The sequence below is a fragment of the Marmota monax genome, unplaced genomic scaffold, assembly GCF_021218885.2.
Source record: "Marmota monax isolate L192 unplaced genomic scaffold, Marmota_monax_Labrador192_F-V1.1 WCK01_AAM20220418_F8-fsc00017, whole genome shotgun sequence".
Lineage (NCBI taxonomy): Eukaryota > Metazoa > Chordata > Mammalia > Rodentia > Sciuridae > Marmota > Marmota monax.
In genome coordinates this window covers 20,059,965-20,085,118 of record NW_026695241.1, presented here as the reverse complement: position 1 = coordinate 20,085,118, position 25,154 = coordinate 20,059,965, and the positions used below count along the sequence as shown (strand labels likewise).

The window sequence follows — 25,154 nt, the reverse complement described above, 5'->3', positions numbered from 1 at the left end:
GCAATCAGTACCATGTAATAATCAACACTATAATGGGGCGTCTTCCCAAGGAGCAGCAGGCCCTGGACGCCCTCTTGCAGCGTTTGATTCAGGACACCAGACGGTCATCGAGCTGCGGGGCCAGGAAGGAGGGCGGAGACTTCTCCCGCGCGGCTTCGGGTCGCTGAGAGCCAGCGTAGAGGCTTGCCGTTACCATAGCAGCAGGGTAGCCTTCCCTAGCCACACCTCCTCTTCAGGCGGGACCGGTCACCCCAGCTCAGCTTCAGAGCCCTCAGAAAAGCCACTTCCGGCCGAGGCGCACCGTGGAAAGCGAACAACCAGAGCTCCACGTCTCTGATTGGCCTAAGCAGATGAAAGGGGCGTACCTACTTCTCTCAAACCGAAGTTTTCTTCTTGGAGCGGAAGTTGACCTTTCCCGCCCCGGAAGTGCAACCCTGGGTCTTCCAGGTGTGGATTCTGCCTGTCACCGAGATGCCGGGAGCCGCGGCGAAGGGCTCGGAGTTGTCCGAGAGGATCGAGAGCTTTGTGGAGACCCTAAAGCGGGGTGGTGGGCAGCGCAGCTCGGAGCACATGGCTCGGGAGACCCTGGGGCTGCTGCGCCGGATCATCACGGACCACCGCTGGAGTAACGCAGGTGAGGCAGACCTGCCTCGTTCACGTCCCCGATCCCTAGGCTAAGTTACCCAGGCAGCATTGAAGCTGCTCTGTCCCACACCCTCTCTCTCGGGCTGTAGGGGAGCTGATGGAGTTGATCCGCAGAGAGGGCCGGAGGATGACGGCCGCGCAGCCCTCGGAGACCACCGTGGGCAATATGGTGCGGAGAGTGCTCAAGATCATCCGGGAGGAGTATGGCAGGTCAGGCTCACGGCCTGGGCTCTGGGTTGGACGCAGTGACACTTTTTGCATGTGCTCTCTGAACACTTAGAGCAACTACTGTTGCTGAGCAGCACCTGTTGCTTACTTGACTATACCTCCTCCCCATTTGGGTCTTGTTGCCCCCGTAGACTGCACGGACGCAGTGACGAGAGCGATCAGCAGGAGTCCCTGCACAAACTCTTGACATCTGGAGGTCTGAGCGAGGATTTCAGCGTCCATTATGCCCAACTGCAGTCCAACATAATTGAGGCGATTAATGAGCTGCTCGTGGAGCTGGGTAAGATGTCTGAACACTGGGTGGACCCAACAGGTCGCAAGGGATGAGAAAACAGAAGCAAGCCCCTGGAAGTCGTTCTTCAGCAGAGGTGGGAAGGATGACCCGTCTTCTGGTTCCTTGATTAGGAATGGGTGGAATAGGCAGCAGGACTAAAGTAATCTTCCCTACTTTTCCTGACAGACCAATCCTTTATAGGCTGCAAATCCTCTGTCTCAAAGACTCTATTAGGATAGGGCTTTATTTTCATTTCAAAGAAAATAAACTTCCTAAAACCACACTTGCTACACCCTCCCTTACTAAACTTTCTCTTATATTTTTTTTTCTTCATACATATATACCTTGTCTCTGAGATCCAGGAGACCTACAGATATTCATTACAGAGTTCCTCATAGGATAAAAAGACTAGGTTCTATCTGTGGCCCAAACTACTGCTTCCAAATTCCTTCTCCATTTTTCTCTTGCTTCCCTCTCTCAGGTAGAGGTTGTTGTGGCCACCTTTTGGAGAAAGAGTTCTTTTAGGAAGGAGCTGTTTACCTCACAGTCAGCACTTTCATGTTCCCCAGATTGCTGTTTCTCGCCTGTGCTTACTGTCTTCAGAGCCAGCATTGTGGCAGGGAGGAAGTTGATGAGCAGGAATGCTGCTGGAAAAGGGATGCAGGCTAAGATTTTAGGAAGTAGAAAATCCCAGAGGAGGGGAGCTTTTAAGAAATTGTGACATTTCATTTTAAGCCCATTAACCTGTGGTACTAGATTCTGCCAGGTGGGCAGTTTATGTGAAGGGCAAACATCCCTTGTCATACTGTTGTCATATCTGTGATGTGGCATAGTGTTTTCATATTTTCCTTACAAAAAAATGTTTTTGCAGAGGGCACCACGGAGAACATTGCAGCCCAGGCTCTGGAGCACATCCATTCCAATGAGGTGATTATGACCATTGGCTTCTCCAGAACAGTGGAGGCCTTCCTTAAAGAGGCTGCCCGAAAGAGGAAATTCCATGTCATTGTGGCAGAGTGTGCTCCTTTCTGCCAGGTAGGGGGACTGTTAGAGTTGCTAAGAAAAGTGAAAAACGAGGGAATAAAGGAAGGATGGGTGGAAGTAAAACATTAACAGAATTTTCAAGTTGTTCATCTGGTGAATATTTTCAATCTATAGTTTAAAAAAGTTGGGTGACACTATTGGGTCCAAGAAGAGATAAACTGGTTCTTTTAGGAATCAAAAGAGGGTACTTTACTTTGGGGATGATGGGTGCTTGGACTGATCTCACCCAATCCTTAAGTAAATAATAGGTTTCAAAAAGATAAATATGTAAGGATGAAGGATGTTGTAAAAGAATGAGCCAGGAGCTGTTGTGGCAGCTGTGCTCCATTATGCAAGCAAGTTGTATTTCCAGTTTTGTGGCTACTCTAGTGCTGCTATGGAGTAATATATATTTATTAGCTTTCCTGCGGCTCATAAGAGTATACCCATCATAGGCAGAAAAGGGAGTTATCTTTTGGAAACTGGCTGATGGATATGCCTATAGCACAGCATTCCGCAGGTCCAGGTACATCTGAGAGCTCTTTTTCATTGTTTCTTTCTCTCACAGCATCAGCCTTTCCCTTCTATTGCAGGGTCATGAAATGGCTGTCAATTTGTCCAAAGCAGGTATTGAGACTACTGTCATGACTGATGCTGCCATTTTTGCTGTTATGTCAAGAGTCAACAAGGTTGGTATCTTTCAAGTTACTGTTGAATTCATGAGGATTATATTTTTAAAATACTGATATTTTTTCCTTCTCTTAATATTTATGGTAAGAGAAGAAAGATTCTAGTTAACCCTTTGAAAGTATATACTTAGGCATTTTAAATCTATTAACTGATTTTCTTTCCTTTTTATCTGCATCACTGTTCTTCACTTGGAGTAGCATCTAAATTTGGTTAAAGAATTGAAAAACTAGAAGTAGAATCAAGCTAGGAGTGTCAGCTGTTAGGGATTGGCTACAGGGTTCCTGCCCTAGGCTCAAGAGAACTTGGCAATAGTAGATGGTAAATAAAGAAGACTCTTGGCTTCTCGAGAGGTATGGCAGATAGATTCCAGAAAAGACAGGGCAGAGAGCAGAAGGCATTGCGGTTTCCTGCTCCATGCTCCATTCATTCTTTCCTTGGGAAAGCCAGAACTTTATAGTACTAAGCCTAGGCTCACTTTCCACCTGCTGGTCTGTGATTTCTCAGGGTGCCAAGATGGAGGCCTGAGCATTCAGCCTGTGGTGGCCAATGGCCCCCAAGATGGCTTACATTTTTCTTCTTGTCCCAAAGGTGATCATTGGCACAAAGACCATCCTGGCTAATGGTGCGCTGCGAGCTGTGGCAGGAACCCATACTTTGGCACTGGCAGCAAAGCACCATTTCACACCACTCATCGTCTGTGCACCCATGTTCAAGCTTTCCCCACAGGTATGTCTCTAGTTTGTAGGCAACAGAAAGAAGGAAGCCAGAGTGTAGGCTTGAACTTGGCTTTCAACCTACTCATTCTACTCAATGGATTAGACCCAGTAGAGGATAGAAAGAGCCACAGAAGTCTTGATCCAGAAAGCACAATTGATAGTTATATCCTGCCAGTTTTAGAAGTCAAAATTATAATGTCAGGACAATATGGACTAAGGAAAGGCCCTGTGCATACAATTAACACAACCCCCCCCCCCCAATCATTTCTGAAAATGCCTAGCAGGTTGAAAGTAGGGTCATAGAATTGGTCCTATTCCTCATTGTCATAAAGGCCTGTCTTTATGGCCTGAATACAAGCAGTTGCTAAGTGAAGAGCCATTTTGTCAGTGATAAAAGCTATTTGCATTGAAAACAATCTATTTATATGTCTCTGTATTTTTTAATTGAGATAAAATTCACATAGCATACAATTAGCCATTTTAAAATGTACAATTTAGTGGCATTTAGTACATTCACAGCATTGTGCAATTACCATTCTCTAGCTTTAAAACTTTTTGTCATCCCAGAAAAACACCCTGTACCCATTAAGTCATTGCTCCCTACTCCTCTTTCCCCATCTTTTATTAACCACTAGTCTGCTTTCTGTCTATGGATTTGCCAATTTTGGATATTTTTATATCAAAGGAATCATACAATATGTGACATTTTGTTTCTGACTTCTTTCACTTAGCAGAATGTTTTCAAGATTCATCCATGTTGTAACGCATGTCAGAATTTCCTTTTTAAGGAAAGATTCCATTGGGTACACCACAGTTTATCCATTCATTTGTGGATGGGCATTTGAGATGGTTCCTTTTGGCTTTTTTAATAATGCTACTTTAAGCATCTGTATATAAGTTTTCTGTGTGGGCATATATTTTCATTTCTCTTAGGTACTTATTAAGAGTGGAATTGCTAGGTCTCTTTTTAAATTTTTTTTTTCCTTCCTAGTTCCCCAATGAAGAAGATTCATTTCACAAGTTTGTGGCTCCTGAAGAAGTCCTGCCTTTCACAGAAGGTACTGAAGAGTGGTGTGTGTGTGTGTGTGTGTGTGTGTGTGTGTTTGATCTTTTTATTGTTGGGGTGGTTAGTAGGATTGAGTACTGGCAAGGTGTGTTTTTTTATTATACTTCTTGTAAAGACTTTATATTTAGCAGCTGAGTGCTTAGGGACCTGAGTTAGTCCTTTTAATTTGTTCTTAGACTAGTATGTATTAGCTGAGTTCTTGGGGCTATGGTTGGTTGGAGCACTCAGCATTAACTGGGTTTGGCTTTGCACATGATTTGAAATACAGGCAGCAATTGCGTAGGAAACTTTACCTGTGTTCATTTGCTGTAGGGAGTCATTTTGGTGAACTGACTGCCAAAGGAGCAAGCTCTGGAATGTTCCTACTGGTAAAACTCACCTATAGCCTGGATGCCCTGGTATATCAGGGTCTTTTTCTCTGCTCAATGAACCTGCTGCCTCCTAAGCAGTTAAGCTGGCCCAAAGCACTCTCTAAACACAAAGCACAATATGTGGTATCCTAATTTTTGGAAGTTGAATAATTTCATCCTTTTATTTAAATACCCACTCTTTAAGAAATATGTGTATTGAGCACCGTCATGAGGCACGGCAGATATAACAATAATAAGGCCCTGTTTCCACAGAGCTTTTACTCTGTGTGAACAACAGACAAGAAATGTCAGGTCCTGGGATACTTTAGGAAGAAAACAAAAGTGATGTCTTAGAAAGTGGCTAAGGTACTAACGAGATTGGGCAAGGGTCTTCATGAGATCACGTTGCCACCAGGTACTGAATGAATAGAACCTGCCATGTGAAGATCAGGGCAAGGGTTTTCTAGGCACTGGTACAGGAGCCTGAGATTGGTAATATACTTCCCCATCTGGAAAAAATGGCCATATGGCTGGAAATTTGTGAGCATCGGGGAGAGTACAAATCATAATGTGGTGGGGTGGAGAGAACAGATTTTGAAGGTTGCAATCTCGAGTTTGAATTTTAATTCAAACTCTCCAATTTGAATTGGACAGTTTTAAGCACGGAGATTTATGGTCTGGAATCCTGTCTTCCAGTTTTACTTTGCCACAACTTCCCTTCCTGGGTATTTACATGCCTGCATTATTGAGCCTAGGCTCCGTATGCAACTTAATTCTTAGAGTAGGAGCCTCAGCTTTATCTTTAGCAGTTGTGATTGCCTTTCAGGGGACATTCTGGAGAAGGTCAGCGTTCACTGCCCTGTGTTTGACTACGTTCCCCCTGAGCTCATTACCCTGTTTATCTCCAACATTGGTGGGAATGCACCGTCATACATCTATCGCCTAATGAGTGAGCTCTACCATCCTGATGACCATGTCTTATGACCACCACTTACTCTAAGCGGAAACTGCTTGGTCACAGCGGAGAGGAGACTCAATGCTGCTGCTACAATGCATCCTCCTAGCAGTGGGGGAGTGGACAGAGTAAACCTTAAAAACTTGATCCTGTTTCTGCCTTTTTAGTCATCCCAGAACAAGCCACACATCCAGGACTGGCTCTTGCCTTTTAGGTCTTAAAAGAGCAGCAGGGCTTTGCCTATTGATTTTGGAGCCTCTTAGTGCCTAGCTGTGTCTGTTTCAGGGACTTCAACTTTCTGGTTCAGTGGTGTGTTAAACATAACACTGACTACCTTGCTGGGATACAAATTTTTGCTCAGAAATGGCTCCCACACCTTTTCCTAGGCTATGCCAATAAAAGATACTGGAAGGCTCCCAAGATTGTTGTCCTGAACTCCAACTGAACTGAAATTGCAGCAGCAGAACCATTTTCATGTTATCTTAGAGGGCTGTAGTTAGAGGGGAAAGTCTGAACATAGAAGTACAAATGAAAGTATTTACAGTTTTCATAATTCACTGGAATTGGCCCCCAATAACTCCTCAGTAATCTAGTCAGTGGTTTCAAGATTGCTGATTATCAGAATCACCAGGGAGCTTAAAAAAATACACCATTTTGCTCCCTATAAGACCTACTGCATCTGATCTTTGGGGAACCTTGGGAGTTACTTTAAAGCTTCCCAGAAAAGGACCCTCTTAATGTCCCGTTACTAGGACCGTAAATTAGAACATTTTAAAAGGCAGCCTCCACTTCTAGAATTGTGTGTACAAACACTCAAAGATAAGAATGTGCCCCCGGCCAGCGCAGGCAGCCAACTAAGGGTTGCTTGAGTGAATTTCCTAAGGTACCAAATAAAACACAGACACACAATTTACCTTTAATTCAAGCCCTGGGACAGCTTCTCTGCCCTTGGCCTCAAACCCCCCAAATGGGAGAGCAAGGAATATCACAAGAGGCTGGCGAGAGGGAGCTAGCACGTTTGGGAGTGGGCTTTTATTGGGGGACTCTCATTTTTTTCCATCCAAAAAAAGGTCAAAGGGGGCAGGTTACAAGGACAGGTAAGGTAATTTGACCCCTGGAGCTATAAGAAGGCAGGCCTTCGCATGAAGACACATTTTGCGACATTTTACGACTTCCAAGATCCGGGTTGCTATCTAGGGCCACTTCTGTGTGTCCTGATCACGGGAAGTGACCGATAAAGCCTCAACCAATCAGGGAAGGAAAATGCTGGTCACATGGCGTGGCACCTCCCACAAGAATGTTCAGTGTCACATATGTAATGTCATGGCTAAATGTTCAACAATAGAAGAAATGTTAAATAAGTATGACATTTTCACTGTGGGACATTATGTATACAAGCAATAGAGGTTTCAAAAGGGTGGCTTGGAGCACTGAAAGCATTTTGGATGGTTCACCTAGCACTTAATTTTAATTAGTTACCAATACTGAACAATCTGGAGATTGCCCATTTAAAAAATTCAGATTTCGTGCTTTTCTTGAAAACTTAGATTTTGCAAATCCTAACCCACATTCCTAAGTTGCAGGATTAGCATCTGATTCCACTGGATTGAAAACTTCCTGTTGAACCCACTTAGCTTGTGTATGCTCTTGGTTTAGGCCCTGTGGGCAGATGAGTTGTTACCCTTTAAAGATGGGCTAGAGGGGCTGGGATATAGCTCAGTTGGTAGAGTGCTTCTCACAAGCACAAGGCCCTAGGTTCAATCCCCAGCACTAAAAAAAGAAAAAAAAAGGGGGGGGATAGATTTGTATGGAAGTTTGTTTTAATATTCTGTAAGTTAAAAACAAGCTGGGGTGGAAGGAACCAAGCTGTAGGACAAAATGCATAATATGACCCTTCTTCCATTAAAACAAAAGAAAATTATATGATTTATAGTTTTAAACTAAGACATCACTCTGAGTGATCCAGATAATCTGCCATCTTTAGGAACTAGTCATTCTGAAATAGGACTACCTCTTGTGGCAGTGATTGGGTGGAGGGAGGGAGCCTAGGAATCCGCCCCTAAGAAATATGGAAAGGTGGTTTGATAACCACACTTGGGTCAACACTGGTTGAAAGTAGGTTATGAGGGGAAGGCTTCTGCTCTGGTAGACAGGCTCTGCCTTGGGTTTCATCTTCCTGACAGGGAAAAACAAGACCAAAGCTGTGTGACTCAGAAGTGTTTGACTCACTCAAGCCTCTGTCAATTATTCTTTCAAGCATCTAAGACCCCACGCTTTCTCAGTGAAGTGGCTTATGGCTACCAATTATGAGCAATTGTCTCCTCTGAAGGCACCAATTCTAACGGCAATTCACTTGGGTACAATTGTGTGGTTTGGAGGAAGAGCAGCAATGAGTCAAGGAATTTAAATCTGTTCCTGGCTCCAAAAATGCTTTATGATACTTGTTCTTTGTGCATCTTAGTCTCAGTGTCTAAAATTAGCACTAACATCCTTCCCAGGCATGACTGAGATGGATGAAGGTTAGAAGCCATCTCATCGGGCCAACTCTTCAGTGCCTAGAACAGAACTGCAGGAATGCATATTCTTCCAGATCTTTATGCTCTCAATTACATAAATTTCCACAACGCTTTGTTTCCTTATTTCCCTTTCTCCCTTTTTCTATTTGAGGAGGTGAAAATGTTGGAAAGAGAAAAATCAATCTGAACCTTCCACATCAACTCTACCTAGAGCTTGGGCCTGGCCCTCCTCCCAACCCTGCAGAACCCAGGGAAAAAAACCCTTGAAGAGAATGAACACAAATAGGGTTCCATGGATGCAAAAGTCTTCCTGAATATGCTAAATAAACCAAGTTAGATAACTAAATGCAGTTTGTAAAGACGCTCTTTCCCACGGTTTCTATCTTCCAAGTTGGGCGGAGGGCAGGAAAGGCACAGTTCTTGGAACTCAAATAAGGAATAGAAATTCCTAATTTAGCCTCAGAAGAGAAGTCTTTGAAAAATACTCTACCAAGAAAAACTTAAGTGTAAAGTGATACCTCAAAGAAAGATTGCCGGGACCCATAGGATTGTACATTTCAGAAATGTGCTTCAAAACCATTTCTCAGAGCAATCCATTGTAACAGTCTTTGGGTTAATGAAAGCCACTGGTCACATGGGTCATCACTGTTAAGTGGCTCTGCAACACTATAAATGTGGAACTCAGTACATCGGAACTGCTTAGCACATATAGTATAAGACCATTATTGTAAAGGTCACATACTGTCTACCTGGTCTTTGCAAAAACTCCCTCTATAGACCTACACCTCCCTGACAAAAAAAAAAAAAAAAGAATATGATATTTGGAAGTGTTTTTTATCTGACCTACTTCTCTCTTTTTTTTGTGTGCGTGGTACTGAGGATTTGAACACAGGGCCTTCCACACGGTAGGCAAGTACTCTATCATTGAGCTACATCCCCAGCCCTTATTCTTTCATTTGCCAAATTGCTGTTCCAGGATATTGTGCAATGGCTAAGCATTTAGTAAAGAGTCTGAGTGTTCAGTCTCTGCACATCACTCACACAATGGAAGGTAGCCTTTGAACCTTGCTGCACTTGTAATGGCAACCATATGATGTTGCTATTAAATACTGTGCTAAAGAGAAGGATCCTTTAGGTGGTGACACGTCCTCCTCCCCACCACCCCAGGCATGTTACATTTAGAATTAAGACCTGCCTACAGAAGAAAGAAGCTACTCAGTGGTGAAAACACAAAAACTTGATTCCTACAATTCCTAATTTATATATATTATTCTGCAATTAAAAGAAAGCTACTGCAATGTTGATTAACAACAATCTTCCGAACATCAGAGCTAACTCCAAATTGTTTTGGGGGGGCAGGAGATGGAGGGGCATCACTGGCCATTTCTTGTCTTTGTAGTAAACAGCATGTTGCAAGGCCAAGGTCAGGCAAGGCTGGCCAAGTCTCCTTTCTTCAGATTGCTGCTCAAGTCACACTAGCTCACTGGCTAAGTTTGTTCACAGGTAAGACACTTAGATCCCACATCGATGATTAGGTCACCTGAACTTCAGGAGAGGTCTCTGGATAAGACTGAGTACACTGTAACAAATGGGCATTGGATCAAGAAGGTTAGAAAGGGGCTGGGGATGTGGCTCAGGCGGTAGCGCGCTCGCCTGGCATGCGTGCGGCCCGGGTTCAATCCTCAGCACCACATACAAAGATGTTGTGTCCGCCGAAAACTAAAAAGTAAATATTAAAAATTCTCTCTCTTTAAAAAAAAAAAGAAAAAGAAACAAAAAGGTTAGAAAAACCCTAAATCATAACCTCTTTTTTTTTCTCCATTTAATATTTTTTAGACATTGATGGACCTTTATTTTGTTCATTTATTTGTATGTGGTGCTGAGAATCGAACCCAGTGCCTCACACATGCTAGGCAAGCACTCTTACCACTGAGCTACAATTGCAGCTCCTTGTAACCTCTTCTTTAAATGCCCTATGACTTCTGAAGCAATACACTTTGAAGTGACTTACTACTTGCTTGCTAAATGATGAACCAATGAATAAAAAGAGGGATAGAAGGAAAGAAGGGTAAGGTGCAGATTATGTGCATTTGATTTTCTCAGACTTCCTTTTCCTCTCTAGCTCCACCTCTTTGCTATCTCACTATTGATGAGCAAATCTGCCAAAAAGGGTGAAAATAGGCATGAAATATGGTGGCAAACATGCCCATGAGTTCTCTCTATGAGCCTGCATTGGTTAAGTGTTTGATGAGATGGGTGGCACTTCAGGTGGAAAGCAGGCAGTGAGAATATGGTTCTTTGTGCCAGAAACTGCTCTTCCTCTATTCAGTGAGTTGAGCATGGCCGGCACTGGAAGTTTTGTTGCACTGTTCTGGGCTCTCTAGGGGCTGCCCAACCACATCTGCTCTTCTTGGTTTGGCTTCCTCAACTGGCATATATCTCTAGAACTTGAACTTGGGCTCCCTCCGGCTCTGCCCTTTTTGTTTGCCTTGATTTTGTCAAGTGATGCCCACTTGCTAGAGCCTCTCCACTCTTGCTGCTCCTTGAGCTCCAGACCTGAGCTCAGTTCTGTCCTTGCCTGAGTCCCTCCCATTCTCCACATTCTAGCCTCCTTTAAAGGGTTCTGATACTAGCTCCTGCAGCCAGCTACAGTCTTCTGTCCCAATAACAAAGAGCTAGCTGTGATACCTAAATCTGGAGGAAGTCACCATATTCCATCCTGAGTTTCCTTCTCTCTCTGACTAAAGCTAAGACTCTTGAAGGCAGAGACAGCCATATGCACCTTTATTTCTCAATAAATTTTGATGAACATTACTGAAAAAGGAACTTTCAATAATGGCCACATTTCACACCTCTTCTCTCAAGTTTTACTCTGAAGTTACTAATGCCTCTACCAACCAGAATATAATCTAAAGTCAAACCACTAAGTCGACAAATTAATGAATTCTTTTTTTTTTAAATTTTTAGTTGTAGATGGACACAATACCTTTATTTTATTTACCTATTTTTATGTGGTGTTAAGAATTGAATCCAGTAGAGCAAGCGCTCTACCAGTGAGCTACAACCCCAGACCTAATGAATTCTTTTTTTAACAAATTATTTTATTTATTTACTTGTGGTGCTGAGGATCGAACCCAGGGCCTTGCAGGTGTGAGGCGAGCGCTCTAACGCTGAGCCATAACCCCAGCCCCTAATTTATTTTTAATAAATTAAACATGCATTGCATGGGGACACCATGGGGTAATAATGGGTAGGAGTTTGTAATTTGAAGTCACACAGGCCTGGGTCTGCACTTTGGCTTTTTTACTTAGCTAAGTCCTTAGCAAACTGGTCAATGTCTTTGAGCCTCCGAATTTTGCTATAAAAATGGGAGAATAGTCTTCAAGAGGACTGTGGTAAGCATTAGAAATAGTGTATGCAGGGCTGGGGGTGTAGCTCATTAGTAGCACACACAGTGTGCCTGGGGCCCTGGGTTCAACTCCCAGCACTACATACACAAAAAAAGAAAAGAAAAAAAGTAGTGTATACAAAGCACTAAGTATGCAAGTCCCAGTAAATGCTAACTATTGTTCTTATTGTTACTAAGGTCAGAAAACTGGGATGCCTCTTTTGGCTTTCTCATTTACTAGCTGTGTGATCTTAGACAAATCCCCGTCTATAAAATGGAAAGAATAATACCACCTTATCTCAAAGGTTATCAATAAATTCAAATGAGATTAAGTATATGAAAAGTTATTTTATAAACCTTAAGTACCATAGTTACTATCATGTGTTAGAAAATTTAATGCATCTCTGTTCCTTTGGCATTTGAGTTAAAACAAAATAGAAAAAAATAAAACCCAACAGGCAATAAAAATAATTTATTGGAATGGTGGTGCCCTAAAATCCCAGGCAGGATGATCCCAAGTTCAAGGTCAGCCGCAGTAACTTACTGAGACCCTGTTTTAACAAATAAAAAGGGCTGAGGATGTGAATTGGTAGTAGAGTGTTTGCCTACAGGTGTGAGGCCCTGGGTTCTAATCCTAATATAAAATAAATAATTAGATATTTTTAGTTAATAGGCTATTTTTATGCTGATGCATGCTACTGAGTTTATAAATTAAAATAGGGTATCTCTTATATTGCTCAAGTCAGGCTAGCCAGGAAGACTAGTTACATAATTTATAGAGAACTTTTTCTAATCCTCTGCTACTATTAAGAAACATACGGCAAAACCTTCTGAACGCCTCCCTCATAATCTTAATTAGAGGTAATTGCTGGGCACGTCTGTAATCCCAGTGGCTTGGCGGGCTGAGACAGGAGGATTCCAGGTTCAAAGCCAGCCTCAGCAAAAGTGAGGCGCTAAACAACTCAGTGAGACCCTGTCTCTAAATAAAATACAAAATAGGGAATGTGGCTCAGTGGGTGAGTGCCTCTGAGTTTAATCCCCGGTACCCACCCCCCCAACAAAATAATAAGAGGTAACAGTTTTTCAATCTCACAAATTGCTCTGACCTAAAAAGATTTTTCAAATTCTTGGGACAGGTGGCCTTCACACCGTTCTGGTAAGTGAGGTTGAAGCTCAAGGCCATGTCTCCCCTCTGGACCTACAGCCTTGCAAGTCCTCCGAAATACCCTCCTTTCTAAGGTCATAGTTCCAATATTATGAAACCCCCTCTTATACAGTACAATGAAGGCCATTTGTAGACAGTGGTGCCCATTCTTCAGGGTTTCCAATTATATAACTCTATAAGGATCCCCTTGAAAATGAATAAAAGCTTCCTTGCATCTGCCTTGAGGCCCAAGCCAATGAAGGCAATACTTTCATTACCAGGATTCACCCTAGTGTTGTTGGCAAAATAAACTTTCTTCCATGAACACACATTTGTTTACTGCATTAAAAAATGCGAAAAATTATTTCATTGATATAAAGGCCAATTTGAGCAGGCTGCTCAGGAAATACTGAAGGGAAAATCCTTGTTGCAACATCTTACTAATTGTACAGTGTCCCAGATGCAATAAACTCTAACCAGCTAGTTTTTTGCTTTTTTACTAGTTGAGTCCTATTAACCACAAATCAAGTCACCTGAAAGGGTGGAGGAAATACAAATTTAAGAGTGGAATAACAAGCATTTGTAGAAAGATTAGTCTTAGCCCCAAGTGAAATCATAAGGCCATTGGATAGGCATAATAATAAAACCAAGACACAATTTAAAAGGGATCAAAAGAACCCTTGTCTCCTGAGGAAAAAAAGTGTGGACTATGTCATGTAAGATTGAAAGAATAAATGCTGCATTTGATATAACAATTGCTTTCACATAAAGAAACACTTTATGAAGCACAGAAAAATTATATTTTAAAAAACAAGCTCATAGCATTTTTACCATGTTACTGGTTTAGAATATGAACATTCTCTGAGTTTTCAAAATGCAATAAAAAAAACTAACAAAAAGCCAGGAACAGAACTTCAAATTTTTCTCTATTCTTTGTCCATGTTTCTCTTTATTAATAGTTTTTTAATCCATAAAATAATTTTATTAAAAGCTCCTTTTTTTTTTTTTTTTTTTTGCCTGTTTTGCCATACTAGGGATTGAAACCAGGGCCTTACACATGCTAAGCAAGCACCTTCCCCTGAGCTAGTACCCCAGCCCTTGACTATAGTTCTGATGGATGACTTCAGGAAGGGATTTACTGAGAGTAGAGAAACTGTAAATCTCTGATTTAGAATATTAAAAAGCAGCGAAGGGAAGTGAAGACTGAAGGAAAGGAGGGACTAATGGAGAAACCAGGGGGCAGTGGAGGAAGGCCGAGTAGGACTAGTTGTAGGGGTTTAGCATCAGCTCAATTTCATAAATGCATATTTGGAGACTGAAAATAAATTACACAAAAAGAAAAACCACACCTCTCAAACACAAGCTAACTCACCAGTCAAATAATTAATCATTAAATTTCATCACTTAAGTAAGTTACAAACAGTACTGTGTCTGGATGCAAATCAATGAACTGTTTTTAGGCTTGATTCCATCTGACTCTTCAGCCAGAGGGCCCACCTGCACCACAGGACTGATGTGAGGGTCCTCTCCAGGCACCAGGGGGACTCAGCCACGGCTGCACTGCTAACTACGGCTCATGCTCTCTGTTCAGAGGCAGTTAGCATCCTTTAAGCCCTTGGGTTCCTCATGGATCCAAAGGTCCATACTCAAGGGGGCTCACAAGAAGACACAGACTGCAGGCTTTGCCTTGCATCACAGCCTTTTGCTTTTCCAAAGAGATGCCACGCCTCAGCCCTTTTCCGAAGATTAGCAAGATTGGGTTTAACCTGTGGAACAAAGAATAATTCCAATTAGCAATATGAAAAGTCTGATAGCATGAAAGTATTTGAAAATTACAGTTCTTCAAATCTGTTTAGAATTCTAGTTTCTGGACAAAGATTATAGAGTTCTATAGGATATTGGGACTGCAAACTTTAAATCTAGATTCTTATCTCTTCACCAATGGGGACAAAACTTTTTTTCATTTTTCTTTATTATATGAAACAAAGAGTAAAATCAACTGGCTGAGTCAGGAAAAGAGAAGAGCCTTTATAACCTTTAGCAGGAAAAATAAAAGATTTTGGAAAGCAGCAACATGGACATAACTATTTGCTCATGTTCTATTTTTCATTTAAGATTATAATAAGAGACTGGGGATATAGAGCTCAGTTGGTAGAATGCTTGCCTTGCATGCACAAGGCCCTGGGTTTGATCCTCAGCACCAAAATAAATAAAATAAATAAATAAGTGGGGCTGGGGTTGTGGCTCAGCAGTAGAGCACTTGCCTTGCACATGTAAGGCACTTGGTTTGATCCTCAGCACCACATAAAAATAAATAAACAAAGCAAGGTGTTGTGTCCATCAACAACTAAAAAAATAAAAAAATAATTTAAAAAAAGATTATAACAAGAATAGAGCTAAGTGCCCTGATGCACAACTGTAATCCCAGGGGCTGAGGTAGGAGGATCATAAGTTTCAGGACAGCTTTGGCAACTTATTGAGACTCTGTCCAAAATAAAAACAATAATTTAAAAAACAGGACTGGGAATATAGCTCAGTTCCCCTGAATTCAATCCCCAGTGCTGGGGAAGAAGATTATAATAGGGATAGAAAATGTTCTTAATTTATGCCACTCTGTGCCTTGATTGCATTATCCACATCATTTTCCATGGCTGCTAGGTAGCCAGGGTCACAGCAATGTAGAGATCTCCTAAAGCCTCGTTCCCAGCCTGATAATGATCCTCAGCCACAACTCAAGATATCATTGGAGGGGCTGGGGCTGAGGCTGTGGCTCAGTGGTAGAACGCTTGCCTAGCATGTGTGAGGCACTGGGTTTGATTCCCAGCACCACATATAAGTAAATGAATAAAATAAAGGTCTACACATCTAAAAAAAAAAATTAAAAAAGAAAGACATCATTGGAGGTGGCTAGCCACAGTCACAGGTCACCATTTCTAGCACATACTATCAAGAAATTGGATGTTGCGGCTATATTCTACCAATAGTGAACTTTCTGTATTTCTACCAACCTTCTCTACCTCCAAGAAGAACCTCTGCATCTTATCAAACCCAGAGCCATTAGGTAACATATTTCAAGATACACAAATCTATATAGAAGTTAAGCTTAAAAATACAAAGCCATCATGTAGATAATCTAACAGTTTAGTCTAAGTTCCATTTTGAATTTGAGCTGGAAGATGAAATGAGCAAGGCTTTAAATGAAACCTCCAATGCTTGTTTTTCCAAGCTCTCACATTTTGGAAAGGATTAAAACTGATTGCACTTGGATAGCAGGACCTGGAAAATAAAGACAAACTGCTCCTTCCTGCTCCTCCTAATCATTAGTGTACCTGTTTCTCCTGCTCCAAGTGGTCTAGGTCAGCTAGTGGCAGCATAGAAGGTCTCCCGTGAGCACACTGGAATGGCAGCTGGCACCATGACAGAGCTTCAATAAGTCGATAGCTCTCTTCTAGGCTCAGGCTGTCATTAAATTTGATGGCCCCTAAACAAAAAAGAAACCAGAAGGTTACAGTGTACATGGAAATCAATGTTGACCCTGGGTCAGAGCCAAATATCTGTAAAAAGTAACATTTCTTAGACTTCTTTAATGTGGCTTTCATACTGCTTGGAATTGGCACTAACCGCCAGGGATGAAACTTTACGGCTTCAGGACTGACTGACCTGTCCGTCAGCTTTTCCTTATGGAGTGTTCGTCTAATTCCTATAGGAGGTATTTCTTACCTTGTAGGATTTTGTTTTCAGGGTTTTTCTAAAAGAAGTATTTTTGCCTACTTATGAATTTGTGGAGTTGAAGTTACCTTGTGTACAAGGGTTATCCAACAGCCATCTCTGATTGTTTTCTTTCAACGCCCAGTTTTATTTGTTCCTTTTTTCTAATTTCTGTAATAATCTTCCTAATATAAACCCTCATATTATTAGAACCCATCATTTGTTCCTATATTAATTCAATGTCAAAAATATTTATTAAGCTGGGTGCGGTGGTACATGCCTGTAATCCCAGTGGCTTGGGAGGCTAAAATAGGAGGATTGTGAGTTCAAAGCCAGCCTCAGCAATGGTGAGGTGCTTAGCAACTCAATGAGACCCTGTCTCTAAATAAAATACAAAATAGGGCTGGGGATGTGGCTCAGTGGTCCAATGCCCCTGAGTTCAATCCCTGCTGCCCTGCCCCCACCCCAAAATTTATTAAGTATATACCATGCATTAGGAGTCTTTTTGGGCAGTTTATGGTCAATACATGAAAGAACATTAAATTAATAATTACACAATAATTTAAGTACTATAAAATATAGAATATGAGTATATAACAGGAAGACCAAATCTAGTTTAGGAAGTCAGGGAAGGCTGCCTTGTCAAAATGATATTTAAACTGAGACCTTGGACTAAGAAAGACAACTGATTGAAGAAGGGGCAGAAGAGGTTCCAGGCAGAGGAAAGGGAAGTGCAAAGGCCTTGAGACTGACAGGAGTTTAGCACACAGGAAGAACAAAATCAAAGGAACAGGCTGAAATGTAAAGATCAAGGGAGAGCCCAGTGATGTGAGATGATACTAAATAGGTAGACAGGGGTCAGATTATGAAAACCCTTAGTAAAGAATAAAATATTTATACTAAGGGCAATGGGTAGTCATTATCATATTTTAGTTAGAAGAATGGCATACTTAGAGGGATGCTTTGAAAAGATTCCTCTGGGCATTAATAGCTTGAAGCAGAGCCAGAGTTGGATGTGGAGAACCAAGAGCATTGAAAAGTGGTATATGCCTGTGATCCTAGAGACAAGGGAGGACGACAAGTTCAAGGCCAGCCTGGGCAACTTAGCAAAATCCTGTCTCAAAAACGGCTGGGGAAGTAGCTCAGTGGTAGAGTGCCTCTGGGTTCAGTCCCTTGTACATACCACCCCAAATAGGGGCAATAATGAGGGAGTGAAGGGGGGACAGTGAAGTCAGATCAAATGAGAGATTTAGGTTACGTTTTGAAGATAGCAATAATGATATTTGATTATCGAGTAGCTATGAGGAATAAGGATAAGATAAAGGAGCAAAAGACTCGAGGATATTTATAGGAGGTAGATTAATGATGGATCACAGGAGGTGAAGAGAGAAGACTGATGGACAGGGATAAAAGGGTCAGTGGATTGGAGACTTCACTGCGGTCAAATGATAGTCACAGGAGATTCTGTAACTGTCTTGATCCCTAAAGTAAGTATCTCCAATACCATTCCACATTTCATTATCTTTGACTGAAGAACCGTCTAATGTGCCTCTAATGCCTTCTGTATCAAGTCTAAAGGGGTTGCTGTGTCCTAGGCTTCTGCTCTCTCTTACCAACCCAATTTCTTGGTGTTCTTTGCACAGCCTGCTTCCTCTCCCTGTGGTAAACTCCCCCTTCCAGGAGATGAACGGAATCCATCACCCTCTGCTCATTCAAAACTCAGCTCCATTTGCGCCTCCTCTAACAGTCACTCCTCCAGCACATGTGCAAATATGTAACAACAAATCCCACTGTTATGCATAATTGTAATGCATTAATTTAAAAGAAGTCACTCCTCTGCTCACGAAAGTCAGTGTTGTCATCACACTTTGTAAAATTTTTTAGGCTTTGCTTTTGTGTACTCAGTTTTTCTTTTTAAAATCTAAATCATACTCTCTGGGGAGAAGCAGAAACATTCATCTGCTTCTTTCTCAGTCACCGCACTGAGGCCAGTGCTCAGCACCTGGATGATTCCACAGCTGGCTGCTGAGGCTCTTACCATGGCAGGCTTGGGAGGCCAACACCTTCTGGATGGTCAGTGGCAAAGTCCCCTGGATGCTTCCTGTGGCCTGGAGCAGCTATGTTTTTTTTTTTTTTTTTTAAGAGAGAGAGAGAGAAAGAGAATTTTTAATATTTATTTTTTTTTTAGTTTTCGGCGGACACAACATCTTTGTTTGTATGTGGTGCTGAGGATAGAACCCGGGCTGCACGCATGCCAGGCGAGCATGCTACCTCTTGAGCCACATCCCCAGCCCGCAGCTATGTTATTACATGAGAAGGAAATGAGACAATGAAGCCTTTTATGTGTGGCACTCTGTGTGAAACCTCGAGAGAAAAACTTACCTCCACTTGTTCTTGAACAAATTCCTACAAATCAAAAAAGGAAACCAGGCATTAGTCCACTGTTATATTGTTCAAGCCCTTCAGTATTTACAGGTTATCCCAATTTTCTCCTTTAAGATATGCCTCCTGAAGAAGAGAGTTCCAGCAATACAGCACTTAGGTACAGATTTATTTTGTTGTAAGACTGTCTATTTGTATGTGTAATCTTGGCCAGAACAAGTGTAATGTTACACACAAGATGAGAATAAATACACAAAAATCATCAACACACTGTGCACTGTCACTTGTTTAGATATTACAAGCAGAAATAAATTTACTTCCCGCAGTCTTTTTTGGGAACAATTCCCTTCATGTCAACAAGCTCTTTTTCTAAAGAAGTTTCTCCTCTCCTGGATATCTCTGCCCCTGGGGTGACCTTTTCAACAGTTAAGTATCCATAGATACTACAAAAGAACTTTAAAGAAATTCAAACCCAGCATTATTTAATGGTACTAATTTGTTTAACCTCTCAAGGAAAGAAAATTGTTGGGAGATTCAGCACATTTAATGATTTCTTTATAAGAAAACTAGATTTCTTTACTCATGGAAATGACAATGTAAAAATCATCTTCCTAAGATTACAACAGGGTGATTTTCTTTTTAAATCAAACTCAGAACACTCTCTTCTCTCTTTCCTATATATTCTAGTTGGCCAAATTTATAAATGAGCACTGTTACCAAGAGCCATGTGATAAATACTATATATGAACCACATATTTTCCCAAACAAACTTAAATAGAAAGATGAAACACCCATTTACTAACAAAGCTTGGTATGGATGGAAATCAAACCTAATTTCTTTACTGTTCTCTTTTGTGTATGTATATCTGAGTCTGTAAAACATCAATTTGTAAGTCTGATGAGGGGAAGAAGGGTCTAATTCTCAGCTTATTTCCCATTTCAATGGTTCAAGTAATACTGTATAATTTAAATAATGTTTAAAAGCTCATTCAGCAGACTGGAATACAGAGCGTTATAGAAGGATGTATTAAATTTTCTTTCAACTCTAGGATTCAAAGAGTTACCACCTCAAAACACCAAACTGTTCCAGCTTCTTCCAGAATCAACAAAATCTCTCTTGATCAGTCTGATCAGATTTCAGAAAATCTTGATTATCTGAAACTGTAAGCTTTGTTTCAATTTGAAGTAAACTCTGTAAAAGTAGTCTTTGAAGTCGCTCTAGGAAAAGTTTTTTATTATAATTTTCCAGTTACATTTTTAGGGGTTGAATTACAATACAAGATTCTAACAGATCCTATCTTTTGGATTTAAGACAATTTGGAAATGAGCTCTGTGGAGAAAAGAGGTCTGCTGAGAGCAAAGCAAAGTTTGCCAGATCAAAAGGCAACTGTGGGAAGGGTAGGATCCAGGTAGTCCACAAATTGCCTCTTGCTCTTGTACGTCCTCTCACCTGTAGCCTAATCACACTTGTGTCTCTCCCATCTTAAACAAAACTCCTTCCTCAGCCCTCTGTCCTGCCCTCCACTTCTTGACCCTTCCTAGTGGTTAGTTGTCCCATATCTCTCTTCATCTATCTAGCCAAAGCTGATGGAAGAATAGTCTACCTGCCTCATTCCTTTCCTTTTGTTCACTCCTGTCCCCCATTCTGTCTTCTGCCCCACTTCATCCTCAAGAGGGGATTCTACAAGATGACCACTGTCCTCAAGACAGCTAAACCCAACTTCTCAGGCTTTGTTTTATAGCCAGTTATCGTCTCTTCTTGCTTACAACTTCTCTTCATTTTGGCAATGTTACTTTTTCTGGATTTCTTTCTTCCTTAGACATTTTCATCCATCTCTTTTCAGCAATCACTTTCCAGACCCTTGCCAAACATACACACTGTGATGCTGGTGTTCCTTTTGCTCTCTCCATTTTTTGCTCTTCCAGTTCTCCCTGGACAATCACTTCCTTTCTCTAGACCCTTCTCCAGTCTCTGATATTGCCAAAATGTACAAGCTCTTGACTACAGCCCAGATTTCTCTTCCAAGTGCTAGCTCTGTAGGTCAGCCCACCTGCTGGGTGTCCCCTGAAGTCACATTCAGTGTGTCCACACCAAGATCATAATCCAACTCCTGGCCAGATGTGCTTCCCTTCTCTATTCCTGTGTCTGTTAATGACACCTCCATCCTTCTGTCCTCAGGTTAGAACCCTTGGAATCCCTGGTAATATGTTTTCTCCTTCATCACCAGGTCTTATTGATTCTACCTACCAAATTAGGTCTCTCAAATATGTCCCTCCTTTCCATTGGCTGACTTAGTCAAATCCTCATCATCTCCTATTTGACCAAGTGCAATTGCCCCTCAACGGCTCTCTCTGCCTCAGATCTCCTCCAGATCAACCTATCACAGAATTTAGCCACTAAATCTATCTTCTACTTTTTATTTTAGAGATCAGTGAAGTCACTCAGATTACTAGGCAAATGGACTGATTTGCCTGTGCTCCAAATAGAAAGTGCTAGAGAAAAAGGAATAGAAAATCATAAGGAAAAAAATAACAAGCAGATTTGAAAAAAGAACCAAACAAAACTTCTGGAAATAAAAAAAAAAAATAGTAGTTGAAGTAAAAAGACTTGTATAAATATATAATTAAAAAGCAAATGAAGACAGACTTTAGTTCACTGGAAGACATACAAGGAAATTTCCCAGAATGTACTAGAGATAAAGCAATGGGAAATGTGAAAGAGTCTGAAACATGGAGACTATATGGATAAGATCCAGCAGACTTCTTACAGGAGTGGGGGCAAGGGGTGCGGAGCAGCAATATTGGAAGCAACAATGATGTACACTTTCCACACTGAAGAAGCAGATGAATCTCAAGAAAGAAATGAAAACAAATCTATACTAATACATCATAATGAACTGCAGAACACCAAAGACAAATACAGAAATCCAAAAGCGGGGCTGGGGTTGTGGCTCAGTGGTAGAGCGCTCGCCTAGCACACATGAGAAACTAGGTTTGATCCTCAGCACCACATAAAAGAAAATCTAAGAAGCAACCAGGGGGAAATCAGATTACCCACAGAGTAGTGATAATTAGACTGACTGAACTTCAATGGCAAAAAAAAAGAAAATCAAAAGTAGTGGAATATTTCCAAAATATTAAAGGATAAATGGTGATGTTTTCAGCTAGGCAATCTCGCAAGTATGAAAGCAAAATAAAGAATTTTCAAAGACAGCTTATAATTCATGGATTCTTAACAAAATAACTTTTAAAAGATTTATTTTGGTAAAAAGAAAACCACCCAGAAGGAACAAGTAGGATATAGGAGGCAACAGCAAACAAAGACTCTGATAAATATTTTGGTTAATGTCAGTGTTATAGAATTCATGATCATTGAAGTCTTAAAAACAAGGTGGAAAAAAAATATTAAACAAAAACATGGAAGATGAGAAGGGAATGATGGAAGATAAAGGGAATGTTTATATACAGTTTAGGAAGAGGACAGAGAAAAAAATTACCTTTAAACTTTGCTAACTATGCATGTAAAAATTCAAGACTAGTCTCTAAAAGGATATGAATGGAGTATATAACTTCTAAATCAGTAGAGAAAAAAGGGAAAGCTATAATGGAAAACAAGATGGCTGGGGAAGCAACAAAACAAAATAAATTATATTTGTTGTAAAAAATGAAATAAAGTAAGAAGTAATGGTCCTTCCTAACACCTCCAGGGCCACATTCCAGCTGTGGCTTCTGAACCTCTGCTAAAACGTATAAATACAGTAACCATATTTAAAAATACAATCTCAAATGCATCTTTTTTTTGGTACTGGGGATTGAAATCAGGGGCACTTGACCACTGAACCACATCCTCAGTCCTATTTTATATTTAGAGACAGGGTCTCACTGAGTTGCTTAATGCCTTGCTTTTTGCTGAGGCTGTCTTTGAACTCACAATCCTCTTGTCTAAACCTTCCACGCCACTAGGATTACAGGTATATGCCACCATGCCCACCTCAAATATATCTTTTTTTTTTTTTTCTCTGCAGTATTGGAAAGGTCTCACACACATTATGCAAGTGCTCTATTACTGAGCTACATTCCTGGCCCTTTTTATTTTGAAAGAGTCTTGCTAAATTGCTCAAGCTGGCCTTGAACTCGTGATCCTGGTGCCTCGTTTCACAAGCAGCAGGCATTAAAGATGTGTGCCACTGTGCCTGGTTCAAATGTATTTAACTCTACTGCTTAAAATTCCTCATCGGCTGACCAGAGGATGAAACACAAGTACCCATATAAAAAGCTAAATTCCTTTATGATTCATCTTGGTAACCTACCTACCTTCATCTACTCCTAACACTCCCCCATATATATCTTAATTGGAGCTATATCTATTAATAGTTCCCCCCATATAGATCTGTTTTAAGTCTCTGACATTGGTTCTCTGTCAAGAATGCTTTTCTCTCCTCTTCTGTATCTGGAAGATTCTACCTTTCTACAAAACCTTTCTTAAGAAAACTGTATTTTGCCAGGTGTGGTAGCAAATACCTATAATTCCAGTGACTCAGAAGGCTGAAGCAGGAGGATCACAAGTTTGAGGTCAGCCTCAGCAATTCAGCAAGGCCCTAAGTAACTTAGCGAGTCTCTGTCCCAAATAAAAAACAACAAAGGGCTAGAGATGTGGCTCAATGGTTAAGCACCTCTGGGTTCAATCCATTGTTTAAAAAAAAAAACAAAACAGAAAGAAAGAAAAAGAAGGAAGGAAGGAAGAAAGAAAGAGGGAGGAAAGAAAACAAAACAGACTTTTTGTGGCAATTTCCTTCACCTCCCCTCCCTGGGCACAGTAATCATTTTGTACTTCCATAACACTTTTTGAACAAATCTCTACTAGCCAAATTTCATTGTACTATAATTATCTAAATCTTCCTCCTCACTTTGAGCTAATGCACCTTTGAATTTCTAGCACCTTGCAAACTGCTAGCAAACTCAGTAAATGCATGTTAAAATACCGAAAAATATAGAGATTCTCCACAAAATTTGAGGTTTCACTCAGCAGTCTCCTCAACACTGGAAGCTGTCTCACCTCCACAATACTCTTGGTCACAGTAGATCTTCCTCTTCGAAGTTCATTGGCTTCTCTTTCCACAAAACAGAGTGGTACTTTTCCCACAAGGACCAGAGAATTACTAGTGTCTGGAAAGATAAATTCAAGGCCCAGATCTTCCAGATTTTTGTGGTAATACCTAAAGAAATAGTCTCAAATGTAAACTTTTTATTTCACTGACATTTCAGTTCTAGTTCCAAGTACCTGATAGTTTCTTAAAAATTGCCATAAGCTTTAAAAGCTGTATTGTTTTCCCCATACTTATATGTTTGTTTGGGATTTTATTCTCAAATTTCTATTTGAACTACAGTAGTTCCCTTCTTATCCACATTTCCACTTTCCAAGATTTCAGTTACTTGTGGGCAGCCATGATACAAAAATATTAAATGGAAAATTCCAAAAATAAATAATTAAAAAATTTTTTAGGTGCTGGGGGCTGCACCTAGGGCTTTTCACATGCTAAGCATGTGCTCTACCACTGACTACCTTCCCAGCATAAGTTTTAAACTGCATGCCATTCTCAGTAGCATAGGAAGATCTCATGCTGTCCCACAAAATCATCCTTGTGTCCCAAACATCCATGTGCTGTATGCACCACGCACCTGACAGTCATTTAGCAGCCATCTCAGTTATCAGATTAACTGTCTCGGGATTTTGTTATTGGTTCCAAGTGGCCCCTAGTTTACTTAATAATGACCCCAAAACACAATAGTCGTTATACAAACAAAGGAGGTACTACAGCATGAAATATGGAAAGATAGATTAACTCTGACATATATGGCCATGCTTTGGGGCACATAGGAAAAACAATATATGCAGGTTCAGTACTATCCATGTTTTCAGGAATCCACTGGGGGTCCTGGAATATATCCTTGACACTAAGATAATCAATTTGTCTCAAAATCTTGTTCCTAAGTTTTTATTCTTCACTGGGGAACAGTGCTAACTTCTTGTTGAAGGCACAAGATAAGGTCTGAAAATGCTCTGAATCA

At 40.9% G+C, this 25,154-nt stretch overlaps 2 protein-coding genes across 9 annotated transcripts in view; one reads left to right on the top strand and one right to left on the bottom strand.

The window, feature by feature from the left end:
* Positions 1–401: 401 nt before the first annotated feature.
* Positions 402–19,351, top strand: Eif2b2 (eukaryotic translation initiation factor 2B subunit beta). 5 transcript variants are annotated; one of them, XM_058577856.1, is made up of 8 exons: positions 402–634; positions 735–855; positions 1,005–1,153; positions 2,019–2,182; positions 2,764–2,859; positions 3,449–3,586; positions 4,568–4,634; positions 18,892–19,351. In XM_058577856.1, exons 1-8 carry the CDS (start codon positions 472–474, stop codon positions 18,930–18,932), a joined length of 939 nt encoding a protein of 312 aa, XP_058433839.1. In that variant the 5' UTR covers positions 402–471; the 3' UTR covers positions 18,933–19,351. The 5 variants fall into 5 exon arrangements, with proteins under 5 accessions (XP_058433839.1, XP_046296805.1, XP_046296804.1 ...); XM_046440849.2 differs by lacking the exon at positions 18,892–19,351 and adding an exon at positions 8,615–8,809; XM_046440848.2 differs by lacking the exon at positions 18,892–19,351 and adding an exon at positions 5,802–6,367.
* Positions 12,728–25,154, bottom strand: part of Mlh3 (mutL homolog 3) — a 47,895-nt gene continuing 35,468 nt past the window's right edge. For all 4 annotated transcript variants that reach the window (XM_046440843.2, XM_046440842.2, XM_046440845.2 and 1 more), the window contains 5 exons: positions 24,142–24,301; positions 19,086–19,109; positions 18,742–18,820; positions 16,325–16,476; positions 12,728–14,761 (listed from right to left, as the gene is read on the bottom strand). In XM_046440843.2, coding sequence (XP_046296799.1) covers positions 14,642–14,761; positions 16,325–16,476; positions 18,742–18,820; positions 19,086–19,109; positions 24,142–24,301 — 535 coding nt within the window. In that variant the 3' untranslated portion in view covers positions 12,728–14,641. The remainder of the gene's footprint in view (positions 14,762–16,324; positions 16,477–18,741; positions 18,821–19,085; positions 19,110–24,141; positions 24,302–25,154) is intronic.